Below are 23,303 nucleotides of genomic sequence, written 5' to 3' on the forward strand. Positions count from 1 at the left end.
TATATTGAGGGAAAAGCACTACAATGTCTCTTACTGAAGAGCGTGGTAAATTCCACCTCACAACAAGCAGCCCAAATACCTGGATCATCCAGCATAGAGATGAAAATTGATATCCACTGTTTCCAGAGTGGACCGGATCTGTGGAGCTTATTACTTGAGAAAGGAAATTTTCAGGTAAGCATGGATAAATTCATCTCCTCTTTTTTGTGCTAAGGTTCACAAATCTGTTATGATGGAATTTTCATAGCAGTGCACCTCCGGTGTTGGAAGTAAGATCATCCTTTAGATGTAGGCATCCATAGCAAGGTGTGCAAGCACACATGTTAAATGATGTTGGCTAAGATTGAATGACCAATATGTAGAACTTGGTGAACTTAAGTATTGATGGCCAAGTGAACATCTAGCAAATCCTAATACAGACGGCATGCCAACTCTGCCTTGAAACTGTCAGTGCTCCTAAAGATGCTCTGATGCTTAGCCAAAGGAGGAATATTTCTTGGATTTATTTAGGGAATTAATGCTACAAAAGTTGCAAGGAATACCTGTTTGCGTAAAAAAGTACACCTCCAGGTCTAATTAGAGAAAGTTCTCAACTTCAAATAAAACCAGACGGAACAAGTTTGGGAACCACTGCTCTAATGGATAGGAAGTATAACTGCAGGGGGTTACACACCACACTGCTGTGAGGAACAAAATGAGGTTCCAAGGTGGTGTTCTAGGATCTTGCAGGGTTGGAATAAGGTTGATGCCCAAAGGAAGCATTTAATGTTGGAAACTGTATAGAAATGTACTTACCACAGAGACTTGACATTTTTGCTGTGACATTTATATACTCACAATAAAACCCTCCTAGGAGGTATTCAAGGCTACGTTTCACTGGTTTAACATGGTAACTAAACTATAGACTTTGCACTACCCAGTAGAAAAAGTTCTATTGATTAACTTCCCTTTTGGGGTGCATGAGACCAATAATAATTTCAACAAAGTATTCATTTTAAACCTACCTGGTCCCGGATGGAGAAGTGGTCTTGCAATAGCAGACCTCCTCTGTGAGCTACACCTCAGAGAAGGAAACAAAGCTGAAGGGACAATCTCTCCCAAAACCAAATACAGCCCTGGAATATGGCTGGGAACTGGAGAGATACATTATTGAACCAAATTGTTAGTCTACAAATTTGAAATAAAGTTTGGAATTTCCCTCAGAAAACCCCTACAGCAAGAAAGGCTGCCTGAGACTGCATGCCATTGTGAGAGCTGGGGAAAAAAATGGATGGAACTTCAAGTGACAGGGACAGGATATGCCCCTGTTGCCAGTGACTGTGGAGTCTGGTTCTATCCCCAAGTTGCAAACAGGGCATAATCCTCATTGTAAGAGATTTATGGACCTTAACATGAAGAAAAAAGGCAAGGTTTATAAATCTCTAAAGGCTGACATTTATTCTGCACAAGAAATTTGTTATTTAAAGCAAGGATATATTTTACACAGATGGGATGGACAACTACTTTAGATGTTCTAAAGTAGGTGTTTAGATGTTCTAACTGTAACATATACCGTATGTTAGTCTTCTTCACCTAGTTACTTGCCTAAGTTAAGCTATATATGTTCTCTCTCACATATAAATGTTTCCAGCTAACCATCTTGTGACATACACATGACCAAGCAAACAAACAAACAAAAAAACAACCCCACCAAACCAACCAACCAGGACAATATAAAATACTGCAAATACACTAACTACACTATTTATACAAACTAGAATTACTGAAGCTAGGTCATCGCCAAGAAGTATTCAGCAGGCATAACAGTATAGCCCACTGCTTTTCTTGCCTCCTTCACCAGCTAGGAGTATGAGATATTTCTACCTCCAAGTGCACTGAAAGCTGGATACTAAGGATGAAGGGTAGGGGGTTAATTAACAACCACTGTCAATATTCCCAGGACTCAGAAAATCCTGCTAGAGAGTGTATGGTTTACTAAGATTTTTGCAAGTCAGGATGCAAATCATTTTCAAATTATATCCGTAGCCCAATTCCCTGGCTTGGTAAGGACCTAGCCCTCCTGCCTGCCAAGAGTGTCTGGAGTGTTTCACGGAGACCTGGCCCTCTCCTTCACCTCTGGGTTGCTCTCTGTTTCAGGCACAAGCTCCTCTCTGCGGCTGGGGCAGTCTGGCTTAGTGCTCCTGACTAGAGAGGACGAACTAGAGCATTTGCAACCTAGAGCATTTGTAATCTGCCCCTGCAGCAATCTATGAGGAAAGGCTGGCTAGAAACTCCTGGCCAAAAAAGACAGAATTAAAAAACATATTTACACTTGTTTCTGGAGTCTCCAATGGAGTGAAATTCAAAATTTTGGAGTTGTTCTATCCCTGAAAGCCTCTGCTACAATGGAGAGACCCCTGGTCAACTGACCACCCAGGAGTAGAGGCAGAGAGATCAGGGGCTTTTCCACGGAGGGGCAGTTCTGGCCCCAGGCTAGCTGTCAATCTCAGATCTGACTCCAACCTGCAAGGAGAGGACCATCATCCCACAGGACAGACTGTCATACGTGGAAGAGGGGTCTGAAATTGAATTGTTGCTGGTTAACCAGAAACTAGAATACTAGTTACTCAAATAACTATTTGTTCCATTTCTTTTGATCCCTGAGCATTTTGCAACATACACATTAAACAGCATCCCTGCAAACAAACTGGTTATCCTATTCTAAAATACATAGATTAAAAATAAAAAAAGTATAAGAGGAAAATGTAATTAATTTCAGTCTGTACCATGACTAGTCTTGGCACATTTTCTAGTGCTAGAACCACCATCATGGTCCAAGAATGAAAATTTAATGCCAAACCCTGTCCTATTTTTGTCAGATGGAAGTCACAAACCTTGGAAGGTTTCTGCAGAGAGCTGCATTTTTTACAGCTGAAGAAATAGCTACTTACAGCATTATTTGGCTGTAAACTTACTGCTACATATAGCTATTGGGATTATTGTTGGGTATATCACAAAATAGGAGTTTCCAGTGGAGACAAGCCAAGAAGTTTTGCTTAGGATCTTCAATTACTTCCAATCTGTTTTGGCTCCTCTGCTTCTATAGCAAATAAATAGTGCTGCACTTGTAAAAGCACTTTTCATCAAGGATTTCAAAGTGGTATTACTGGATCCATTTTGCAGATGGGGAAATTGAAGCAGAAAGAGGTTGAGAGAGATTTACCCAAGGTTACACAGCAAATGACAGAACCCAGGAGACCAGATTTACAGGCCACTGCTCTAACTACTACACAACATTGCCCCCAGCAAAACGACTAGATTTCAGCTCTTTATTTGAACTTATCACTCAGACCATAACTTCTTAGATTTGTTGTTACATTTGAAGCCTATTCTAAATTTAAAGACAAAATATTAGCACTAATCAATTTGTGTAATTTAATCAGCATTATTTCTTCTATACAGATCCTACAAAGGCATTAACAAAAGTTGTTCTACATAAGTATAAAACTAGAGCAGCAGGTTTTACTTGGAAGCCAGCAGGTGTAGCAGGAAGGCCATAGCTCAATAGTCCTTCCAACCCCAGCATCCTGGGATGGGCTTGCATAGGAGTCAGCAAGGCTAACGGTCAAGCTTCATTCAGTCATTTCCAGTGCCCCAGAGTTCTCCTGGCGGTAGCCAGTAGGTGGGACCCAGGACCTCAATCTCCACCGGTCTCGGCTAAGGGTCCAAAGGGAATGGCATTAGGTGCCTCAGTTGTCTCTTTCTAATGCACCTAACTAGCCCGCCCCATGCTGCTTCCTAACTCCCTGCTCTCTCTTCAGTCCTCTTCCCACTCCAGTGGGGAGTTCCCAGTCTCAGCAGCTCACATGGTCAAATAAGCATTCCCTAGCTCTCCGCCCAGTGTTCAATTATTCTATCTCAGCAGGGAGTGGAGGTGGAGAAAGAGTCAGGCCCTTACTCTTTTGGTTGTGGTTTACTCCCACAATCCAGATCCTTCTCCTGTGCATAGCCCTGTCCCCAGAAACTGAAAACTGTCTTCCTACCTTTGGACAGCCTCTCCTTCATTCCTATTCCCTCCTGCATTGCCACTCTCTGCCTGACTGTCAGAATTCCCCTTTGAGCAGATCCTCCATTTGAAGCATGCTCCGCAGCTGATGAGGGGTGAGACCCTCTTGGTCCAATACTGCGCCTTCACTCCCTTAGTCTCTGTATAGAGTCTTAAACCCCATTACAACTAGCTCAGAGCTCAACATTTTCCCCAACATAACCATGGGCCACATATTTCTCTGCCTGCAATAAAAATAAAAAAAGTGAACTTAGATTCTGGGTGTTGCTGATCTAAAGTAAAGGAGATTGAGTATTTCTAAGCATAAGCCAAAGGGATGGGAGTGGAAAGGGACATTGCTCTCCACAACTCAATTTCAGGAAACCTATTTTTTGCTTGTGCCCCCACTGAATGTACCATTAAATGACTAGAACTGTTCCTTCCTATACCAACCCACCCCTCCCTCCATGAGAGTGACTACACCCATGGCGATGTATTAGTTTGCTATAAGTACAAAGGTCAAAGTGTGAGCACAATCTCTGCTAGCTCCCCATCCACCACCAACATTCTCAAACATTTTTTTAAATAACCGATATCAACATGAAAGGTATACTTACACACAGATATTGGACACTGAAAGGTCTGTACATTTATTACCACCTACTGGCAATGCAGCATTAAATTGAACTCCTAGTGATTTTGGATGAACATTCTGTTTTCAGAGTTAGCAAACGAACAGAACAATAGGGGTTGTATAGCTGGGGGAAGGAAGGTGCCAAGGGTCGACTGATTCTCTTACCCTCCACATTGCACACACGGGAATGTCCTCTCGAAAACCAAAACAGAACACCAAAACATAGCTGCTCTTCTACCCATTGTCTTGTCTCTAAGAACAGCAACACTGACCATAGCAAACATTTTGTTCTACTAAAATATGTCAATTAACTACTTATACAAAGACAAGATATATGGACTACCAACCACTTAAACAAATCAGCAGACATTTAGTTTTCGCGAAGACATCATTTGACCAAAGAGTTAAAAGGGGGTTAAGTTGTAAGCAACATTCTTGCTAACTGCCCAGCAGTATGTCTCTCTTACTACATAAATTTAACTATGACGACTTTCTCCAATGACCATTCTACATTCGGTGTGCTATCCTTGCTAAATTCAACAAGTTAGCAAAGAAACACAGTTACAATTTTGGGTCAGGTTTATAAAATACTTCCTTAAAGCAATTAGAGATATATGATGTGAATTATGCAAAACAAGTTGGGACCCACCTTTGGAGTGTTTTCCTGAAGACCTCTTGGGTAACGACTCCTCAATGGAATGTGCTGACGTATGTAGTGCATTTTCCAAACTGTTACTGACACTGTTTATGGGGGTCTCAGATCTTGGAGTGACCTGGAAAAAAATAAAAATAAAGCTGATGTAACTCTGGAACATTCCATTTTCCTCCACTAAGTGAATAGTGTTTCAAATTGAGTTAAGAGCTATCAAGAGCATTACTATTCTATTCTAAAACAGTTATACATTTTTCAGTATACTGTATTTTACAAGTAACAATTTGGTGGAGGAACTTTTTAGTCAGCTATTTGTAAACCTAAATTAGCCTTCATAATCCACACAGTGGTACATGAAGTACCATTCTTTTTTAAAGTATTATGCTTATGCAACAGTTCATTTTAAACAAGTTTACAAACTCTTCTTTTGTTAATTTTAAGAGCAAACCTGGGTTACTATGTCAAGCAAAGGACAATCACTTTTATGTTGTGTCATAGATCTTAAATATTACTGCAACAAATAAGAAACCAACTTCACCTCTCAGGACAAAAAACAGTGTAAGAAAATGACTCAGTTGGCTTTGCAATTTGGGAGCTTGCCATCAAGATCTGAAGACTATATTTTGATGAAAAATTACTCATTGTGAAAGAAAAGTAGGCTGCATCATCAAAAACTGACTTTATAGCATAATATGTACCCTTTAATCAGCACTTAGCATAAGGAACATATTTTCACTATGACTCAAGAGCTAGAAAAACAAACATAAATCATATGAAAAACAGAACATTTAAACTACTTTTGTTGCTGTCCACAACAATACGCACATTTGTGCTACAATATAGAGAAACACCTATTGTTAGTAGTTTAATGTGAAGAACTTGCCACCTAAAGCAAGTCAATTAGTCTCTCACATTTTCTAAAAAAATGAGAAGCAGATATGGAAAATGGTCACATTAGCAGTAGGGCTTGAAAGGCGAAAAACACGTGTGTTTAAATAGGTTACAACAAAAAGTTCTCATATTAACAAATGCATTCCTTGAAATTCAACTGCCACATTTTGAATTAACAAGAAATCCCAGTCTGTAGGATTCTAATTTAACATAGGTTCTATCCTTTCATAAATCACAAGAGAGGAAAATGTAATAGTGTAACTAAAGAAACTAATCATTATTCACGATAACTAACAGAGTTTACAATTTCCTGTAAGGTTCAATCATATAGTGATTCCAGGCAGGACAATGAGGAGGAAAGCAATTTTTAAAAAAACATCTCATCTACCCCACTGTTAGCCTAGTACAGAGGTGGGCAAACTATGGCCCGCAGGCCACATCCGGCCCGCAGGACCCTCCTGCCTGGCCGGCTAGGTCCCGGTCCCTCCCCTGCTGCTCCCCAGCCCCCACAACCTCAGCACACCACGCCGCTGGTGCAATGCTCTGGGCAGCTGGGCAGCGCAGCTGCCGAGCCGCGGCCTGACCCGGTGCTCCAGGCAGCGCGGTAAGGGGGCAGGGAGCAGGGGGGGCTGGATAGAGGGTAGGGGAGTTTGAGGTGGTCAGGGGTGTGGATATTGTTTAGGGCAGCCAGAGGGCAGGGAACAGGGGAGGTTGAATGGGTGCAGGGATCCTGGGGAGCAGTCACGAAGGAGGGGGGTTGGATGGGGCAGCAGGGGGCAGTCAGGGGCAGGTGTTCCGGGGGCAGTCAGGGAGAAGGGGTGGTTGGATGAGGTAGGGGTCCTGGGGGGGGGCAGTCAGGAATGAGAGAAGGGGTTGGATGGGGCAGCAGGGGGCAGCCTGGGGTGGGGGTTTGGGGTCGGTCAGGGGACAGGGGTGTGTGGATGGGGCAGGAGTCCCGAGGTGGGGGGCCATCAGGGAAATGGGGAGGGGTTGGATGGGGCAGAAGTCCAGGAGGGGCATCAGAGGGTGGGGGCTCGGCCATGCCTGGCTGTTTGGGGAGGTACAGCCTCCCCTAACTCGCCCTCCATACAATTTCAGAAACCCAATGTGGCCCTCAGGCCACAAAGTTTGCGCACCCCTAGCCTAGTACATTGTGACTAATTGAACAACAACATGTTTTAGATTTTGCATAATTTCTCCCTGTTTTTGTAGAATTATTCCTTTGTGAGGTTCACATAAAACCTTGGCCTTCACATGTGACACACACACACACACACACACACTTACACTTTAAGGCTCTAACACCTAAGTGCACAAGTGAAGGAATTATGAGTGCAGATTTTCAAAAACTCATTTGTTCAAACTATGACAGTTTACATCTGTGCTAGAGAAGTTGACCTGCTTTAAAAAAACATCACCAGGGCCCCCAAAAGGGAAAGACAGATTATAGGAGAAAATCTTGAGAGATGCTGGTACAGAAATGATTACAAGTCCTGTCTTCCTCTTCAACATCACTACACTGCTTTTACTTTTTTAATTCAGACATTTACTTGGATTTCTACAGCCAAGCATGCAGGTGCCTTACACCCATAAGAACACTTGTAAAACAGTGAAACACAAAGCTTTCAGATTAAAAGGCTAGACATGAAACCCGTAGCTCAGTCACACACACACACAAATCCCAGTGCCCTAACTAAGATTTTTCAAAGGCTTGATCGAAGAGCTAATCATGCACTCTTTCTGAAGCTCATTAAACTCAGACTCTGGTGGATTGCTGCAAAGAGACGTTCCAGAGGGCTGGGCATTCTGCTGACTCCAACCTGCTGCTGACAGTGGAAAGTTTAACCCAAGAAACAGATTGATGTTTTCCCAAGTAAGGACTGCTGTCACCCATTTTTGGTTATACGCAAAATCTGAATTCTTCCCAGGAAGACATAAATCCTTTTGTTATTTTTGGTATAAGATTAATTTAGCCCACATCTTGACCAGCTGAACTCATATGTTATCTGACTCACTCTCACATCAAAGTACAGTAAATTTAAACTGGCGTTCAACCACAACACCCTGATCACTTCCAAATGTAGCGCTTCAGTTAGGGAGCTAATGGTGTTATGGTCAGGCTCACTATGACTTTTTAAAAGTCTTCATGCAGATTTTAAATAACTTTTTTCCACTGACTTCCATATCCTTTGACGTTGCTTATCACTGAAGTTTTTCTAGAGAAAGGGAAAGTTTCAATAAAAATGTTTTGTAATGTAAGTAATATTTTCAGATCAGCCAGCTATTTTAAAATTAAAGAATAAGTGATATTTGATTGGACCACACACACTGCAATATCCTAGGATTGCATGAACTGTGAAACTTGCAGTCCCAGAAGAAAACGGACATGAAAAATATCAACATTTACACACAATCATGTTTTTACAGCCACACTACTCCTGAGGGAATTCTGCGCTAAGCAAATAAAAATTCGGCACACAATATTTTAAAATTCTGCAAATTTTGTTGATAAATAAATGTGGAGGCTCCAGCATAGTAGTGGGGAGCACAAGCCACTGGTTGCACGAAGATGGAAGACCACCATATAACACCCCCACATACACCCCACCCCAGACACAGACTCTGCAGTGAGGCTGCACCCAACCCTAAGAAAGTGCAAGGGCAGGGCCTGCCCCTGAAACACCCCAGGGCCCTGCCCCTCCATGCCAGGTACACCAGGTGTGGGCAGGCAGACTCAGCTCAGCAGGATCCAAGTATGGAGGGGCTTAGTGTGCAAGGATCCAGGTGTGGAGTGAAAGGGTTTTGTGGGGGGCAATCTGGGTGGAGGCAGCTCAGTGAGGATTCTGGGGGGGGGAGGGGGAGCTGGATACACAGCGGCTCATTGAGGGGGGTTCTGTGCAGAAATTATATATAATGATTCATTAAGTACAAACCACGTTAATAGAGTCACAGTTGACAAATTTAAAATAGCAAGAAAATTCAGAGTTCAGGTTCTTATGTCATGGTTTCTATGTATTACAGTGCACAAAGATAAGTTCACAATGGAAATACTGACAACCCCTACTGTAGCTGTACAAGAGGTAATAAGAGCTACCAGTCTACAACGTTCTCACTAATGGATGGATGGTTCAAGTAAGTATGGGATGTGGTAAATCTTTGAAGCCAGCTTTACTGTTAGCAGTGCTACCCAGTGAGAATGTACAACAGTCAATTTACTACACCAAGTCTTTTCATGAGAACAGCAGGGTTCATAAATGGGAAATTTAACTTGGTAAGTATTTAAGTAGAACAGTAATTATCTGTTCCCTTTCAGAATAACTAACCAGAACACAAAATATAGCTGGTTTAACTGAAAACTATTTGTTGGCCTGGACTGAATTAAAGCCAACACTATCTAATGTGTAACATGACTACTTATACTCTCCAAGTTTATGAAAAGATTACGTAGGTGTTTTTTTGGGAACGAGGAATTTCATGGAGGATGTTTTTTCACTAATACTCTATGCAAAATAAATACTGATTTCCTTGCCTATTCAGTAATAAATATTCAGAGTATAATTAGACTAAAAACATAGGAAGTGAAGGCTGGATAAGAGAATAGCACTAAGTGGCATCTAATGGCTTCAAGCCCAAGAGCTGCATGAACAAATACAATCATTTCCTATTTACTGCTGAGGGAAAAATCCACATAATATTGCAGATATGAAAAAATAACTAAGGATTGGGGAGGCAGGAATCCTAGAGAGAAATGGGCTCCACTAATTTTTCACCCTGTAAATTACATTGTCTGATAGCTTTCTCTAACTCAATGTATTTATTTATTTATTTTAATTTCCAGACCTCTCAGGTTTGGGGCCACATATTGAGAATATTTAACAATTTTGTTCCATCTTTTATAAAGTCTTGGGGAAAATTTAAATAGTAGTCCTTTCAATCTCTAATTAGCATGAGCTAAATTTTGAGGGGTCATTCAGATACTACAGTACTGTTTTAGAACACCCATTCAACCAAAAGATGTTACAGCTGAAGACTGGAGATTGGGACAGTCTCTCCTCTTTTCTGGGTTTTTAGGTTGCTTCTAAAAAGTGTACCCTGAGTGACTTAGGCTTCCAAGTAATTAAAAAAAATAAATAAAAAGAATCTATCCATCCCTCTCAGTGTTACTTATGTCAATTTCCTAACAGGCAATAGGAGACACGGTCACCATTCTAACTTTGATCCATGAAGTATAAAAACCAGGGGCTAGGCTCCAGGATGCTGTCTGAGGCCCCAGTTCCGCCAACTTTTGCACATGTGAGTAACCTTATGCATGCCAGTAGTCCCAATGAAGTAAAAGGGACTATATCCACAGGTATGTCTGCAAGACCTGGGCATTACTGATCTTAGATATAGGCTTTTCTCTTTAAAAATCCATGATACCACTGCTCACCTTCTTAAATTTACAAATGTAGTTAAGACTTTTGCTAGATTGGGGCTTAAATGCCTCAGAAAGTGAAATGTCTATACTGGGAATTTGTCCATATCCAGCAATCAATGGCCAATACTGTCTGGGGCAAGATTCATTGGCACAAATCATGGCTTTCCTTGCCTACACTTGGGTATGCCTCGGTGTAGTTTCATTGGAGGCCGGCCATTAATACTAGTTTAAACACATCAAATTCCAGATATACACCCTTGGAATAAACCCTCATGAGAGGGAGTCTCTCAGTTTCTTAAATGCAGAAAGATTTACAGGTGTGCTGCAAAAGATTTTTAAAGAGTCTGGCTTGTGCCCTCCTTTGTTTTTTATGATTCATAAATAAATTCCTGCCCCTGCCTTTTTAGGTGTTTCTGATTTTTGTTTGTTTGTTTTAAATCTTAGACCTTTTCTGCATTAGGAATTCTGGCCACCAATATAGCAACACTTGTGCAACCCCAGTCTAGTATAGAAATGGAAAGCAGTGATTTGCACTGCAGCAGCATACCCTGGTTTTAATCGCAGTAATCTCTAATGGTGCAAATCACTGCTTGACTTGCCCTATCTAACTAGGGGCTCATACCAGTACAGTTACACAGATGGCTATTCATTGATGGCTGGAATTGGGATAAATCTCCAGTGTAGAAAAGGCCTTAGAAATACCATGAATGTCAAGTCTAGTCATCCCTGCTGTTGCTGGACAACATTCTGCAGATCACAGAGCACATGATGATGATCTAGTGGTCCATTCTCACCATAAATTCTATGACTCTGTGTGTATTATATGCTCACAAGACCTTAATCAAAGGTGTGGCAAATGATGACTCTTTAATAGGGCTGTCAAGCGATTAAAAAAATGAATCGTGATTAATTGCACCGTTAAACAATAATAGAATACCATTTATTTAAATATTTTTGGATGTTTTCTACATTTTCAAATATAATGAATTACAACACAGAATACAAAGCGTACAGTGCTCACTTTATATTTATTTTTATTACAAGTATTTGCACTGTAAAAAAAAAAGAAATAGTATATTTCAGTTCACCTAATACAAGTACTGTAGTGCAATCTCTTTATAATGAAAGTTGAACTTACAAATGTAGAATTATGTACAAAACATAACTGCATTCAAAAATAAAACAATGTAAACCTTTAAAACCTACAAGTCCACTCAGTCCTACTTCAGCCAATCGCTCAGACAAACAAGTTTGGTTACAATTTTCAGAAGATAATGCTGCCCACATCTTGTTTATGTCACCTGAAAGTGAGAACAGGCGTTCGCACGGCATTGTTGCAGCTGGCATCGCAAGATATTTATGTGCCAGATGTGCTAAAGATTCATATGTCCCTTCATGCTTCAACCACCATTCTAAAAGACACATGTCCTGCTGATGACAGGTTCTGCTCGATAACGATCCAAAGCAGAGCTGACCGACGCATGTTCATTTTCATCATCTGAGTCTGATGCTACCAGCAGAAGATTGGTTTTCTTTTTTGGTGGTTCAGGTTCTGTAGTTTCTACATCAGAGCGTTGCTCTTTTAAGAATTCTGAAAGCATTCTCCATGCCTCATCTCTCTCAGATTTTGGAAGGCACTTCAGATTCTTAAACCTTGGGTCGAGTGCTGTATCTATCCTTAGAAATCTCACACTGGTACCTTTGCATTTTGTCAAATCTGCTATGAAAGTGCTCTTAAAACGAACATGTGCTGGGTCATCATCCGAGATTGCTATAACATGAAATATATGGCAGAATGCAGGTAAAACAGAACAGGAGCATTAAATTCTCCCCCAAAGAGTTAAGTCACAAATTTAATTAACACTTTTTTTTTAAATGAGCATCATCAGCATGGAAGCATGTCCTCTGGAATGGTGGCCGAAGCATGAAGGGAAATATGAAAGTTTAGCATATCTGGCATGTAAATACCTTTAACGCCAGCTACAAAAGTGCCACACGAAAGCCTGTTCTCACTTTCAAGTGACATTGTAAATAAGAAGCAGTCAAGCATTATCTCCTGTAAATGTAAACAAACTTGTTTGTCTTAGCAATTGGCTGAATAAGAAGAAGGACTGAGTGGACTTGTAGGCTCTAAAGTTTTACATTGTTTTGTTTTTGAGTGCAGTTATGTAACAAAAAAAAAATCTACATTTGTAAGTTACACTTTCACAATAAAGAAATTGCACTACAGTATTCGTATGAAGTGAATTGAAAAATACTATTTCTTTTGCTTATTTTTACAGTGCAAATATTTATAATTAATAATAATATAAAGTGAATATTTTGTATTCTGTGTTGTAATAGAAATCAATATTTGAAAATATACAAAAATATCCAAAAATATTTAATACATTTCAGTTGGTATTCTACTATTTAACAGTGCAATTATTCGTGTGTTTTTTTATCGCTGTTAATATTTTTGAGTTAATCACACGAGTTAACTGTGATTAATCAACAGCCCTACTCTTTAATAAAGATTTCCTTTGTCCAGAAATCTTTACTAAAATTCCATAATGCACACTTGGCCACAGAATCTTCCAGAACACACAACATCTGAGCTACTGCTGTAAAGCAAACAAAACTTCCTTAAAAAGCCTTCAGTTTTTTTGTTTTTTTTTTAAATACATCATTAAACAGCAAGAGGACACAACAGCACAAGACAAGAAGTTCTACAGCTTTCATGCAATTCTGAATTACAGTATTTATGGGGTAGGACAGAATAAAATGGCAAATACTGTTGCTCTTTCCCCTCCACTCACTGAATCGGCACTAATATTTGATACATAATACAGTTTTGAGCACCTAAATTAGTTACCTACTGCATAAGAGAGAGTCAGATCTTTTCAAATTTATAAACCACTTAAAAGGATTCAGGCCTTTTCTAGATTTTCCATTTGAGATCAGAAAAAAGTTCATGCAAGTATAGACTTTGGATCACTTCTATATTCTGCCAGTACAATTTTTATTTTAAATAGTAAAGCAGTCAACAGAAGACAGTTTAATACTAACTTTGACTTGGGCATGTATCAACATTATCTGATATGTAGGTCTCTATCCTGAACTACACAGTATTTTAATTTATGATTAAATGTGCATAGATTTCTCTTTATGATTTTAATAAGGCTTTTGTTTATATAATTTTTTTAAAAGGCAAAATCTCTCCAGTAGCAACAGGCAGACCCACCATCTATACAATTAGAGCACATACGTGTACAATTGTAGCTGCAGATAGTCACGATGAGATTCATATCTACAAAGAAAGCAACAAAACGCATGTACACTTGCACTAAGTACCATGCAAGACTTCCAGTATAGGGCTTTTTGTCTGTCTGTCTTTCTCTAAACCTTTTAGACCATCTCTAAATTTGGAAAGTTTATAAAACAATTCCCAGCCAGCATCAGTGGTAATAGAGGCCAAACCATGAACAAGGCTCCTGCAGCCAGATCTGATTTTATCACCACTTAATTAAATCCACTGAAAGCATGTTTAATCAACACTGTGGTTAAAAAATGATCTGACCATTGAGGCCTTTTCTATGCTAAGACTCCCACCTGTGCTAACAGGTGACGGTACTGGTTGATTCTATGGTTGATACACTCGAAAGGAAGTCTACACTACAAAATTAAGTCGACCTAAGTTACGCTGATGTACAGCCACCACAATAACTGAATCAGTTTTACATGTCCACACAGTGCTCCTTGTGTCGGCAGTGCACGTCCTCACCAGGAGCGCTTGCACTGATTTAACTGCCAGCATGATGCACTGTGGAACAGTTTCTGAAAGACAGCAACAGTTGATGTAAGCAACGCAGAGTACACTGACACTGTGTCAACCTAACTACATCAACTTAAGCGCTATGCCTCTTGCAGAAGTGGAGTTATTAAGTCGGTGTAGTGAGCAAGTTATATTGGTGAGAGCTACATTTTAGTGTAGACGCTTACAGAGTTAGGTCAACGTACGCTACTTTATGTCCATCTAACTCTGTCGCGTAGACTAGGCCTTAGGCATCAAAATAGTGTTATGCTTCTTTTGCAGCTGCCAACTCCCAGCATCACATTTCAGAGGTGAGAGAGGAAGAGAAAGAAAGGCAAGCCTTATATTTGTTGAAGTGCAAACCAGACAATGAACGGACTTCTAGGTTGCCTTTTCACTGGAATAATTCACAGGTACTCTGGTCTCACCGACTAACAACTCACAAATTCAAAAGGACAGGTGAACAAGATAAAATCCATATTTTAAAATAGTGGATATAGGTTAAATAATGCTGTTAGATAGTGACAATATTCACATATAAAACAGGAAAACAGGGGATGGGGAAAGCCAGTTGATGTTTAAAAGCGAAATTTACTAATATACCATTGCTAGTATATCATTGACTCTACAGCTCTTCAATTAAAAAGTTATTCCTAAGCAATTGGTCTGATTACTTTTGGATCATTTTTAGTTAGTTATGAAAGCTTTAAAACTGCATACTGTGCAGTATTTTAGTTTAAAAGTGTCAGTGATTTCAAACACTGTTGAAGTATATAATTGTATTTTCAAAAGTTACCCAAAAGCTAAGTAGGTTAGCAGTGGCTGCCTCACATACTCAATGCAAAACTCATGCAAGATGCATATATGGAAACATGGATTTGGGCGAGCCCAACACCATTGTCTTTACTGCCTTTTATAGTTCTCCTGATTTACACACAGGCAAAACAATTCTTGATTCATCCTGCTCTCTTCCCCCTTTTACCAATATGGAATATTTCAAAGGAAAAAAAACCAAACCTTCTTTTCCAAGTTTCATATAGAGCTAATTTTAACTGCTAAGTTATGTCAGTGAAAATAATCTACAACAGAAACGCTAATAGCCCTTAACTATACTCCTGGGAATAGCATCTCTAGAATTAGCACTTACTTTGTTTTCAGCAAAAACAACAAAACCTCAAAATGGCAAAACACAAAATATACTCTAAAACTCAGGACATGGATTCAAGGGAAAAGTTATTATTAGACGTATTGGAGTAATAATTAGAGGACTCAATTAGGATCAGAGCCCCATTGTGCTAGGTGCTGTGCAAACACACAGAAAGAGACAGGCCCTGTTCCAATAACCAGCTAAAGAATCATAGTATCAGAGGGGTAGCTGTGTTAGTCTGGTTCTGTAGAAGCAGCAAAGAATCCTGTGGCACCTTATAGACTAACAGACGTTTTGCAGCATGAGCTTTCGTGGGTGAATACCCACTTCTTCAGATGCAAGAAGTGGGTATTCACCCACGAAAGCTCATGCTGCAAAACGTCTGTTAGTCTATAAGGTGCCACAGGATTCTTTGCTGCTTCTAAAGAATCATAGGATCTCAATTTATGCAATTCAAATCATACATTAAAAAAAACAAAACAAATTTTTAACCAAGTGGTTAAATACTTTAAAACAAGGTTGCTGTTCAACAGCTTTGAAGTTGCACACTGGAATGTTTGTTTGTGTGTGGTTAACAATTGCTAGCTTTGCTTTTCCATGGGTGGTTTACACACAGTTTAAGCACTGATTTATCTAAAACAGTTTAGAGACTGGTTCAGGTGAAACAGTGCAGTCTCCTACAGTATACACTTTTATTTCAGATGAAGTGTGTCCTACTTCAATTTTGCTTAATTGTAATTGATAATCAATAGATAATTAGAAAAAAATAATGTACAAACACAGGACTTGAATACAATGATGTCATGGCTGAAGAAAACATCATAGACTGCATTTAAAAAAAAGTGGGGGAAGTCAACATCATTATGAATTCAGTGAAAGTTTTTTGGGTCTTTCTATTTGGTTTCTCGCTATGGAATATTCAGTCCAATTTCCAAATAAGCTTGATTTAAAATGCCTAAATTAGATTCTCATGTTAACATTCATTATACTATTGGGCAACATTCATTTAATTAAAATGAACATACTACTAACTGAGACTACTTTACTCCTTTCAAGTCCTTCCTGTGCAGTTATAAAAAAACCTTCCTGGTTCTTCCTATTAAACCATTTTTGTGAGAAAAAACAAGAAGCCTAATAAATTATGATAGTCCAAGTAGACAGTCTCAACTTTCCAACCTGGAAATTCAGTACCTATGTGTAAGCCACATTAATACAGTGTGGCTCATTGTACCCACAAGTGGTTAGGCCACAGAAAGGTCTGTGTATGCCATTGCCTTGAAACTAAGAGAACTGCTCCTTTAGCTCATGTAGCATAGGATCTCACTTTTAGAACACAGGGATTTGAATGCAGGTCCATTGATGACCCACCCATGTAGTTACCATCACAAATGAAAGAGGACCAGGGAGAAAGTTAGGGCTCACTTTGTCCCATCTGGGGTACCACCCACTTGTCTTGAAGTCCCTGGCTGGGTCATGTGGTAATGGAACAGGAACACTTCAATTTCTAGCCTAAACAGGTATTAACATAATAAATGACTGAACAAGACATACTTTCTCATGATAGATCGGAGGCTAAAAATTCAGTTTAAAACCAGAGTTACCCAATAGTGCTAAGAACAATTCAGTTATTACCCTTCTTTTGCAAGACTGGGATAAAGCCAGAGAGCTCCTAGATATGACCCTTGTACGACTCAGGTTCAGCTTCCCCCCCCCCCAAATATGTATTTTTTCAAAATCTGGTTCCATAAAAGGATTACAAATTTCAGTTACTGTTTCCTCAAAAATATTCCCAGGTCCTACAATAAGCTGCAGCAACACAATATAAAAACAAAACTATTTTGCATGCACCTGAAAGTGAGACCTTATCACTAAAACCAGATCCAGCGGTCAATATAGAAACCCTCTTAAGCAGCTTATTTCCAAAGTTTTAAATGAGCATATTAAATAACATGACTGATAGATATCATATGCTACATTCTTAGAACAGAGATGTTGGTACAGAAATTAAAGGCTGACTGCAACAGAATCACACAACTATAGTATATGAACTATAGTATAGGAACTGTGTTACTTCCTTGCAACTGCAAACAAAATATGTCCAGAACTACTATGTAAAAGGCTCTGATTCTGCAGCTGACTCCACACAGTCAGATCCATACACCTGCACAGAGCCCCAGTGAAATCAGTGAGCATTCCTCAACATGGAATCAGTTGAAGGACTGATGACCAAAATGTTACTGACCTAAGGGAGCCTTATTTTGCTGTTTGTTGGAATGCCCTATTGCAGGGGTAGGCAACCTATGGCATGCGTGCCGAAGGCAGCACGCGAGCTGATTTTCAGTGGCACTCACACTGCCCGGGTCCTGGCCACCGGTCTGGAGGCTCTGCATTTTAATTTAATTTTAAATGAAGCTTCTTAGACATTTTAAAAACCTTATTTACTTTACATACAACAATAGTTTAGTTATATATTAGAGACTTATAGAAAGAGACCTTCTAAAAACATTAACATGTATTACTGGCACGCGAAACCTTAAATTAGAGTGAATAAATGAAGACTTGGCACACCACTTCTGAAAGGTTGCCGATCCCTGCCCTATTGTATAGTATTTCTTGGTCCTGGCTCAAAATTGTTTTACATAAGTGACAGGTAGAGGAGGAAAAGTTATTGGAATACATCACCCCGAACCCTCATCCCTGCATCGGTGGAAGTAAAATTGATATTATCAACCTGTTTTCGTCTACAGTAAACTAAATAAATAAATACCTTTTTAAAAACAAACAAAAAAATTATATCCTAAATCAGGGGATATCTAAAGCAAAACTTATTTGACACCCAGAAAATTGAATTAATTAGTTCAATTTTGTTGCACTCACTTACTATCTCAGAGAACACCAGAAGTTTTATACGACATGGTTCACCCTCAACCTTAAGTGATTAGATTGGATCAGCAATCCACAGAATCAAAACTGTCCAACATCTAGATCTACCTCAGACCGGACATCTAATCTCCTTCCAGATGTAAACATAGAATATGGAACCCTGTATGTAATCAGTTTACCATTTCATGGGTATTATCCCTTTCTTCCAAATATGCGCACACTTCACTGATTGTAAATTGTAATTATTTCAGCAGTAACAACTACAAATTTTTTTCTTCCCAGATGTGTCTTGCTTGGTATGGGAAATAACATTAACATGATGACACAAACGTCATTCAAGTACCATGACAGCATTGATGTTATATTTGAGCTGGAAGAGTCACTTTAATTATAAATGCATTTTCAGAGGTTTATAGTTCCTTCCAAAATTATTCCTTTGGCCTGAAGTTTCTCATACTTGTTCACGGCCCAGAATGGATTGGAGAGAAGGTGAGCTGTTTGTTTTTGAATTTTAGTAAAATTATGTGAGACTCCTTTTGAGTTACCTGAGCATGAAAAAAATAAAGGTGGTATACATGTATCAATATATTTTTCAGACACTGCTGCTCATGGATAATTCAAGTGTTTTCATTTTTTAATTCAAATTTGAACTATAAAAATTCCTAATCACTAAAACATTACGAAGTTACAAATGAATGAAAATGGCAGTCACTGCCTGTGTGTTTTCCCTCTCAATATAAGTATGCACACAGTGCATTTATCTAGTTATGTGTTCAAAGGTCGATATACATAACTGCACAGCGCCTGTGCTGCTTATTTTGATGACAGAACATGCACTCAGTGTTGCTCTTAATTTTTCAAAATATAAAAAGCAAGGAATTTATATAAAAATACTACATTAACACAAAGTAATAGATTTTATATAGACAAAAACTAAACTAAACTATGGTTTCAATTTGGCTAGAAAACCACAACCTTTTAAAGTCACAGACACTTCAGATAAGTCATTAGGCTATTTAAATTATACACTGTAACAACAGCATGGAAGTCTAAGGTCGTTCCACTGTATCTTGTGACGAGGCAAGTCTCAGCGTTTAAGGTGAACCCAAAGGAGTTTGCACTCAGAGTTTAGCTGACATCAAATACCAACCCAGTATAGTTTGTGCTCAGGCAAAGAAGCACAAATGATGGGGAAGGGCTAGCACTGGGAAAGTCCTTATAGAGCTCTGATGGCTGGGGCCCCAGTGCGGCTTATCTTCTTCTGGCCCCTGCGCTGACTCTTCTGGGTGATGTTGTGATCATGCAAATGTTATCAAGTCATATCATCACAACATCCAAGTCTGCAATGTTTGGATTTAATTGTGCACAATTAAACATGCCTGGATTGAGTGAAATGTATTGTTTTTCCATGCTCTTTGTCCAACTATAGATTTAAGCCAACTTCTTGTTCTAAAAAGTATTAACTAGCTACCAGCATCTGAAGAGCTTAGCAGCCTTCACTTAAAAACAAGTCTGAATTTGTCTCAAACGGATTTTCTTAACTTCAAAAGACAATGAAAATATATACAGTAAAGTGACACTCATTTTTTGTACTCCCTTAAAGAGAATTTTGTTACAACATAAACTATCAGTGTTCTTCAATTCCATGTTTAAAATGCACTGCCCTCCCCGCAAAGGTTATTGTTCTTCTGAACACAGTGGGCAAGTGACCACCCAGAAGGTAATTTTTATTGCTACCAGGAAGAACAGTAGAATGGATTCTCCATCCATCTTACAATGGCTTAAACAGTGCTGAAAAATTGTATACTATTAGTGAAGACCAAAATGGTATGCTCTGAGAGGCATTCATGTCTTTATTCCTTACTCATATTCACTTGATCCTGATCCTATTTCTACAGAACTTTTGCATGCGGTAAATTTTACTTTTAACCACCAAGAAGGTGAGTGTGTGGAAGATGGAACTGAGGTCTGTATATTTGTTCTATTCCTTATTTTGATTTGATGTCATGCTTCTTCTGCAGAATAGAAACTGTAAAATTAAGTATTCGTATGGAGGCTCCTCCTGCAGTTAATTATATCCTTATAGCCTGTACTGAAGTATTTTTCCATCTATACTTCATTCACAACAAAAAATTAAATGGAACGAAAAGTAAACCTGTAACCTCTGCTTGTTGGCTCCATGTATTCTGGGAAAAGGAAACAAAATGTTGAGAAAAATCACCCAGATGTCCACAGCTGAGTATTAAAAAAAACAAAAAAATGCAAACTTTCAAATTTAAGGCAGCAGTATCCAAAGGAATGTACAACTAGAAGGAAACTTATGTTACGAGACACCTCCACAACACGTACCTTCCCATCTCAGGCAAAGATCCAACTCCCACTAAATTCAATAAGAGTTTTATCCGTCGGTTAAGCAGCCACTTTAAGTACAACTCCAGTACAATTTTGTTCAGAGTTATGGTTAAATGGGACCTAGACTCATCAAAATTTTACTGCCACCAGCCAGACACTTCTAACAAACCTACTTCCCTACCCCCTCCAGTCCATACTCCTTGAAGACAGATGCTTACTCCCATTTCCAGCTAGATTTTCCATGTCTTTCTCCCTCGCTAGTCTTTGATCTGCTACCCATGAAGTGAGGCAGTCCAGTCAGCTCAAGCCCATTTCTGTTGATCTACTTGTGACTCACTGATGAAGGTCTCCCTTCTGATTATATGACAGAAATCCCAAGGATCCTAGATGAATCCCTGACCATCCCATCTACTAGACAATTGATTTTTGCTTTTCCCTTAGGTTGGCACTTATCACTAGAATGTTTGACGGGTAGGAAGGAGAAAATATGTGGTTATGTTGTTGTTGTTATGCCTTCAAGAAAACAGTTTGAGATATTACCCAAGCCCTGAAAGGAAGAGTACGAGGCTGCAATACCCACCTTATGGCAGCCAGGGTAGGTTGCCATGGTGCTAAGAGCGGGGATGCTCGGATTCTTGCTGGTGCTGGCCATGATGTTTTGGATCTGGGTAAGCTCTTGCCTCAGTACCTGCTTCTGGTGGAAGCTGAAGGCAGGGTGGTTGGACGCCATAGTGAAGAGCAAGAGAAATTCATCCCCAGTGCGGCCCTCGTTGAGCTGCAGCCCATAGTTGTTGATGACAGAATCAATGTGGGTAAGTGTGCGGAAGAGGACTCCAGCTGCCTCTCGGTGTGCAGACCCCAACAAGGCAAGGGAGACCAGCAGTTTGCTACGTACCACCTCGTCTGTCAAGTTAGTGAGGCTACCCAAGTCAGCAGGGTTGTTGGCCTTGATTTCAGAGTCACGTAGGGAATGATAGTCCTTGCGGGCCAAGTCCTCTAAGCAGGCACCTAGAAAGCGCAGTTCAAGTGGGATGCACAAGTCCAGGAGGCCACAGAGAAATTCCACCCGCTGCGGGGAGGGCAGTTCTGAGAACCAGCGGTACACACTGTCCCTCTGCAGCCGTGGGCACCGCTTCTCTACCATGTTGCTACTGCAGCTACCACCACCACCACCACCAGTGCTGGTACCCCCAGGGACAGGGGAAGTACACACTGGGGAGTGAAGGAAAGTGCCCAAACAAAAGTGGGGGAATGGGACCCTGAGAGATAAGTGCCCAAATACAAGAAGGGGGCAGCCTAAGACAACACACACTGGGTCCCAAATAGTGAAAATCAGGGAGCTCGCATTAGAGGTGAGATATAAGGACCCTAGGGGGGTTACTGCTGTAGGGACACACAAGGATCCCAGGGGCGAGGACTTCCAATGGTAGGGATGAGGAGACACGCAAGGACTCTGGGATGGGGGGAGGACACCAAGGAGAAGTTTCCGATGGGGGCGATGAGAGGACACGCAGGGACCGCTGGGAGGGGTTACTGATGGGGATGTGAGGACACGAAAGCACCTGGGGATTAGTGATGGAGGGTGACGGGACACGCAGGGGACCAGAAAGGGGTTAGCGATATGTGTGTGTGGGGGGGTGACAGGACACGCAGGGACCCAGGAGGGGGTTAGTGATGGGGGCGGGGTGATGGGACATGCAGGGGCCCGGGTGGGGGTTAGTGATGGGCCCAGGAGGGGGCTAGTGATGACGAGGGGGTGATGGGACACACAGGGGCCCAGGAGGGGGTTAGTGATGGGGGCAGGGTGACAGGACACGCAGGGGCCCGGGAGGGGGTTAGTGATGGGCCCGGGAGGGGGTTAGTGATGGGCCCGGGAGGGGGCTAGTGATGGGGGCGGGGATGACAGGACACGCAAGGGGCCCGGGAGGGGGCTAGTGATGGGGGCGGGGATGACGGGACACGCAGGGGCCCGGGGTGTGTGTGTGAAAGGACACGAAGGGGCCGGGGGGGGCCTAGTGATGGGACACTCAGGGGTCTGGGGAGGGGTGAAGGGACACGCAGGGGCCCGGGAGCGGGTTAGTGATGGGGGGGGGAGGGTGACGGGACACGCAGGGGCCCGGGAGCGGGTTAGTGATGGGGGGGGGAGGGTGACGGGACACTCAGGGGCCCGGGAGCGGGTTAGTGATGGGGGGGGGAGGGTGACAGGACACGCAGGGGCCCGGGAGCGGGTTAGTGATGGGGGGGGGAGGGTGACGGGACACACAGGGGCCCGGGAGCGGGTTAGTGATGGGGGGGGGAGGGTGACGGGACACACAGGGGCCCGGGAGCGGGTTAGTGATGGGGGGGGGAGGGTGACGGGACACTCAGGGGCCCGGGAGCGGGTTAGTGATGGGGGGGGGAGGGTGACGGGACACGCAGGGGCCCGGGAGCGGGTTAGTGATGGGGGGGGGCGGGGTGACGGGACACGCAGGGGCCCGGGAGCGGGTTAGTGATGGGGGGGGGGGAGGGTG

The 23,303-nt window shown here is 41.3% G+C and overlaps 1 protein-coding gene across 1 annotated transcript in view; it reads right to left on the reverse strand.

The window, feature by feature from the left end:
• Positions 1 to 22,639, reverse strand: part of ZCCHC14 (zinc finger CCHC-type containing 14) — an 86,144-nt gene extending 63,505 nt beyond the window's left edge. The window contains exons 1-2 of the mRNA XM_044986782.1: positions 21,374 to 22,639; positions 5,308 to 5,431 (exon numbers count right to left, since the gene is read on the reverse strand). Coding sequence (XP_044842717.1) covers positions 5,308 to 5,431; positions 21,374 to 21,937 — 688 coding nt within the window. The 5' untranslated portion in view covers positions 21,938 to 22,639. The remainder of the gene's footprint in view (positions 1 to 5,307; positions 5,432 to 21,373) is intronic.
• Between the last annotated feature and the right edge of the window lie 664 nt (positions 22,640 to 23,303).

The sequence above is a fragment of the Mauremys mutica genome, chromosome 14, assembly GCF_020497125.1.
Source record: "Mauremys mutica isolate MM-2020 ecotype Southern chromosome 14, ASM2049712v1, whole genome shotgun sequence".
Taxonomy (NCBI): Eukaryota; Metazoa; Chordata; order Testudines; family Geoemydidae; genus Mauremys; species Mauremys mutica.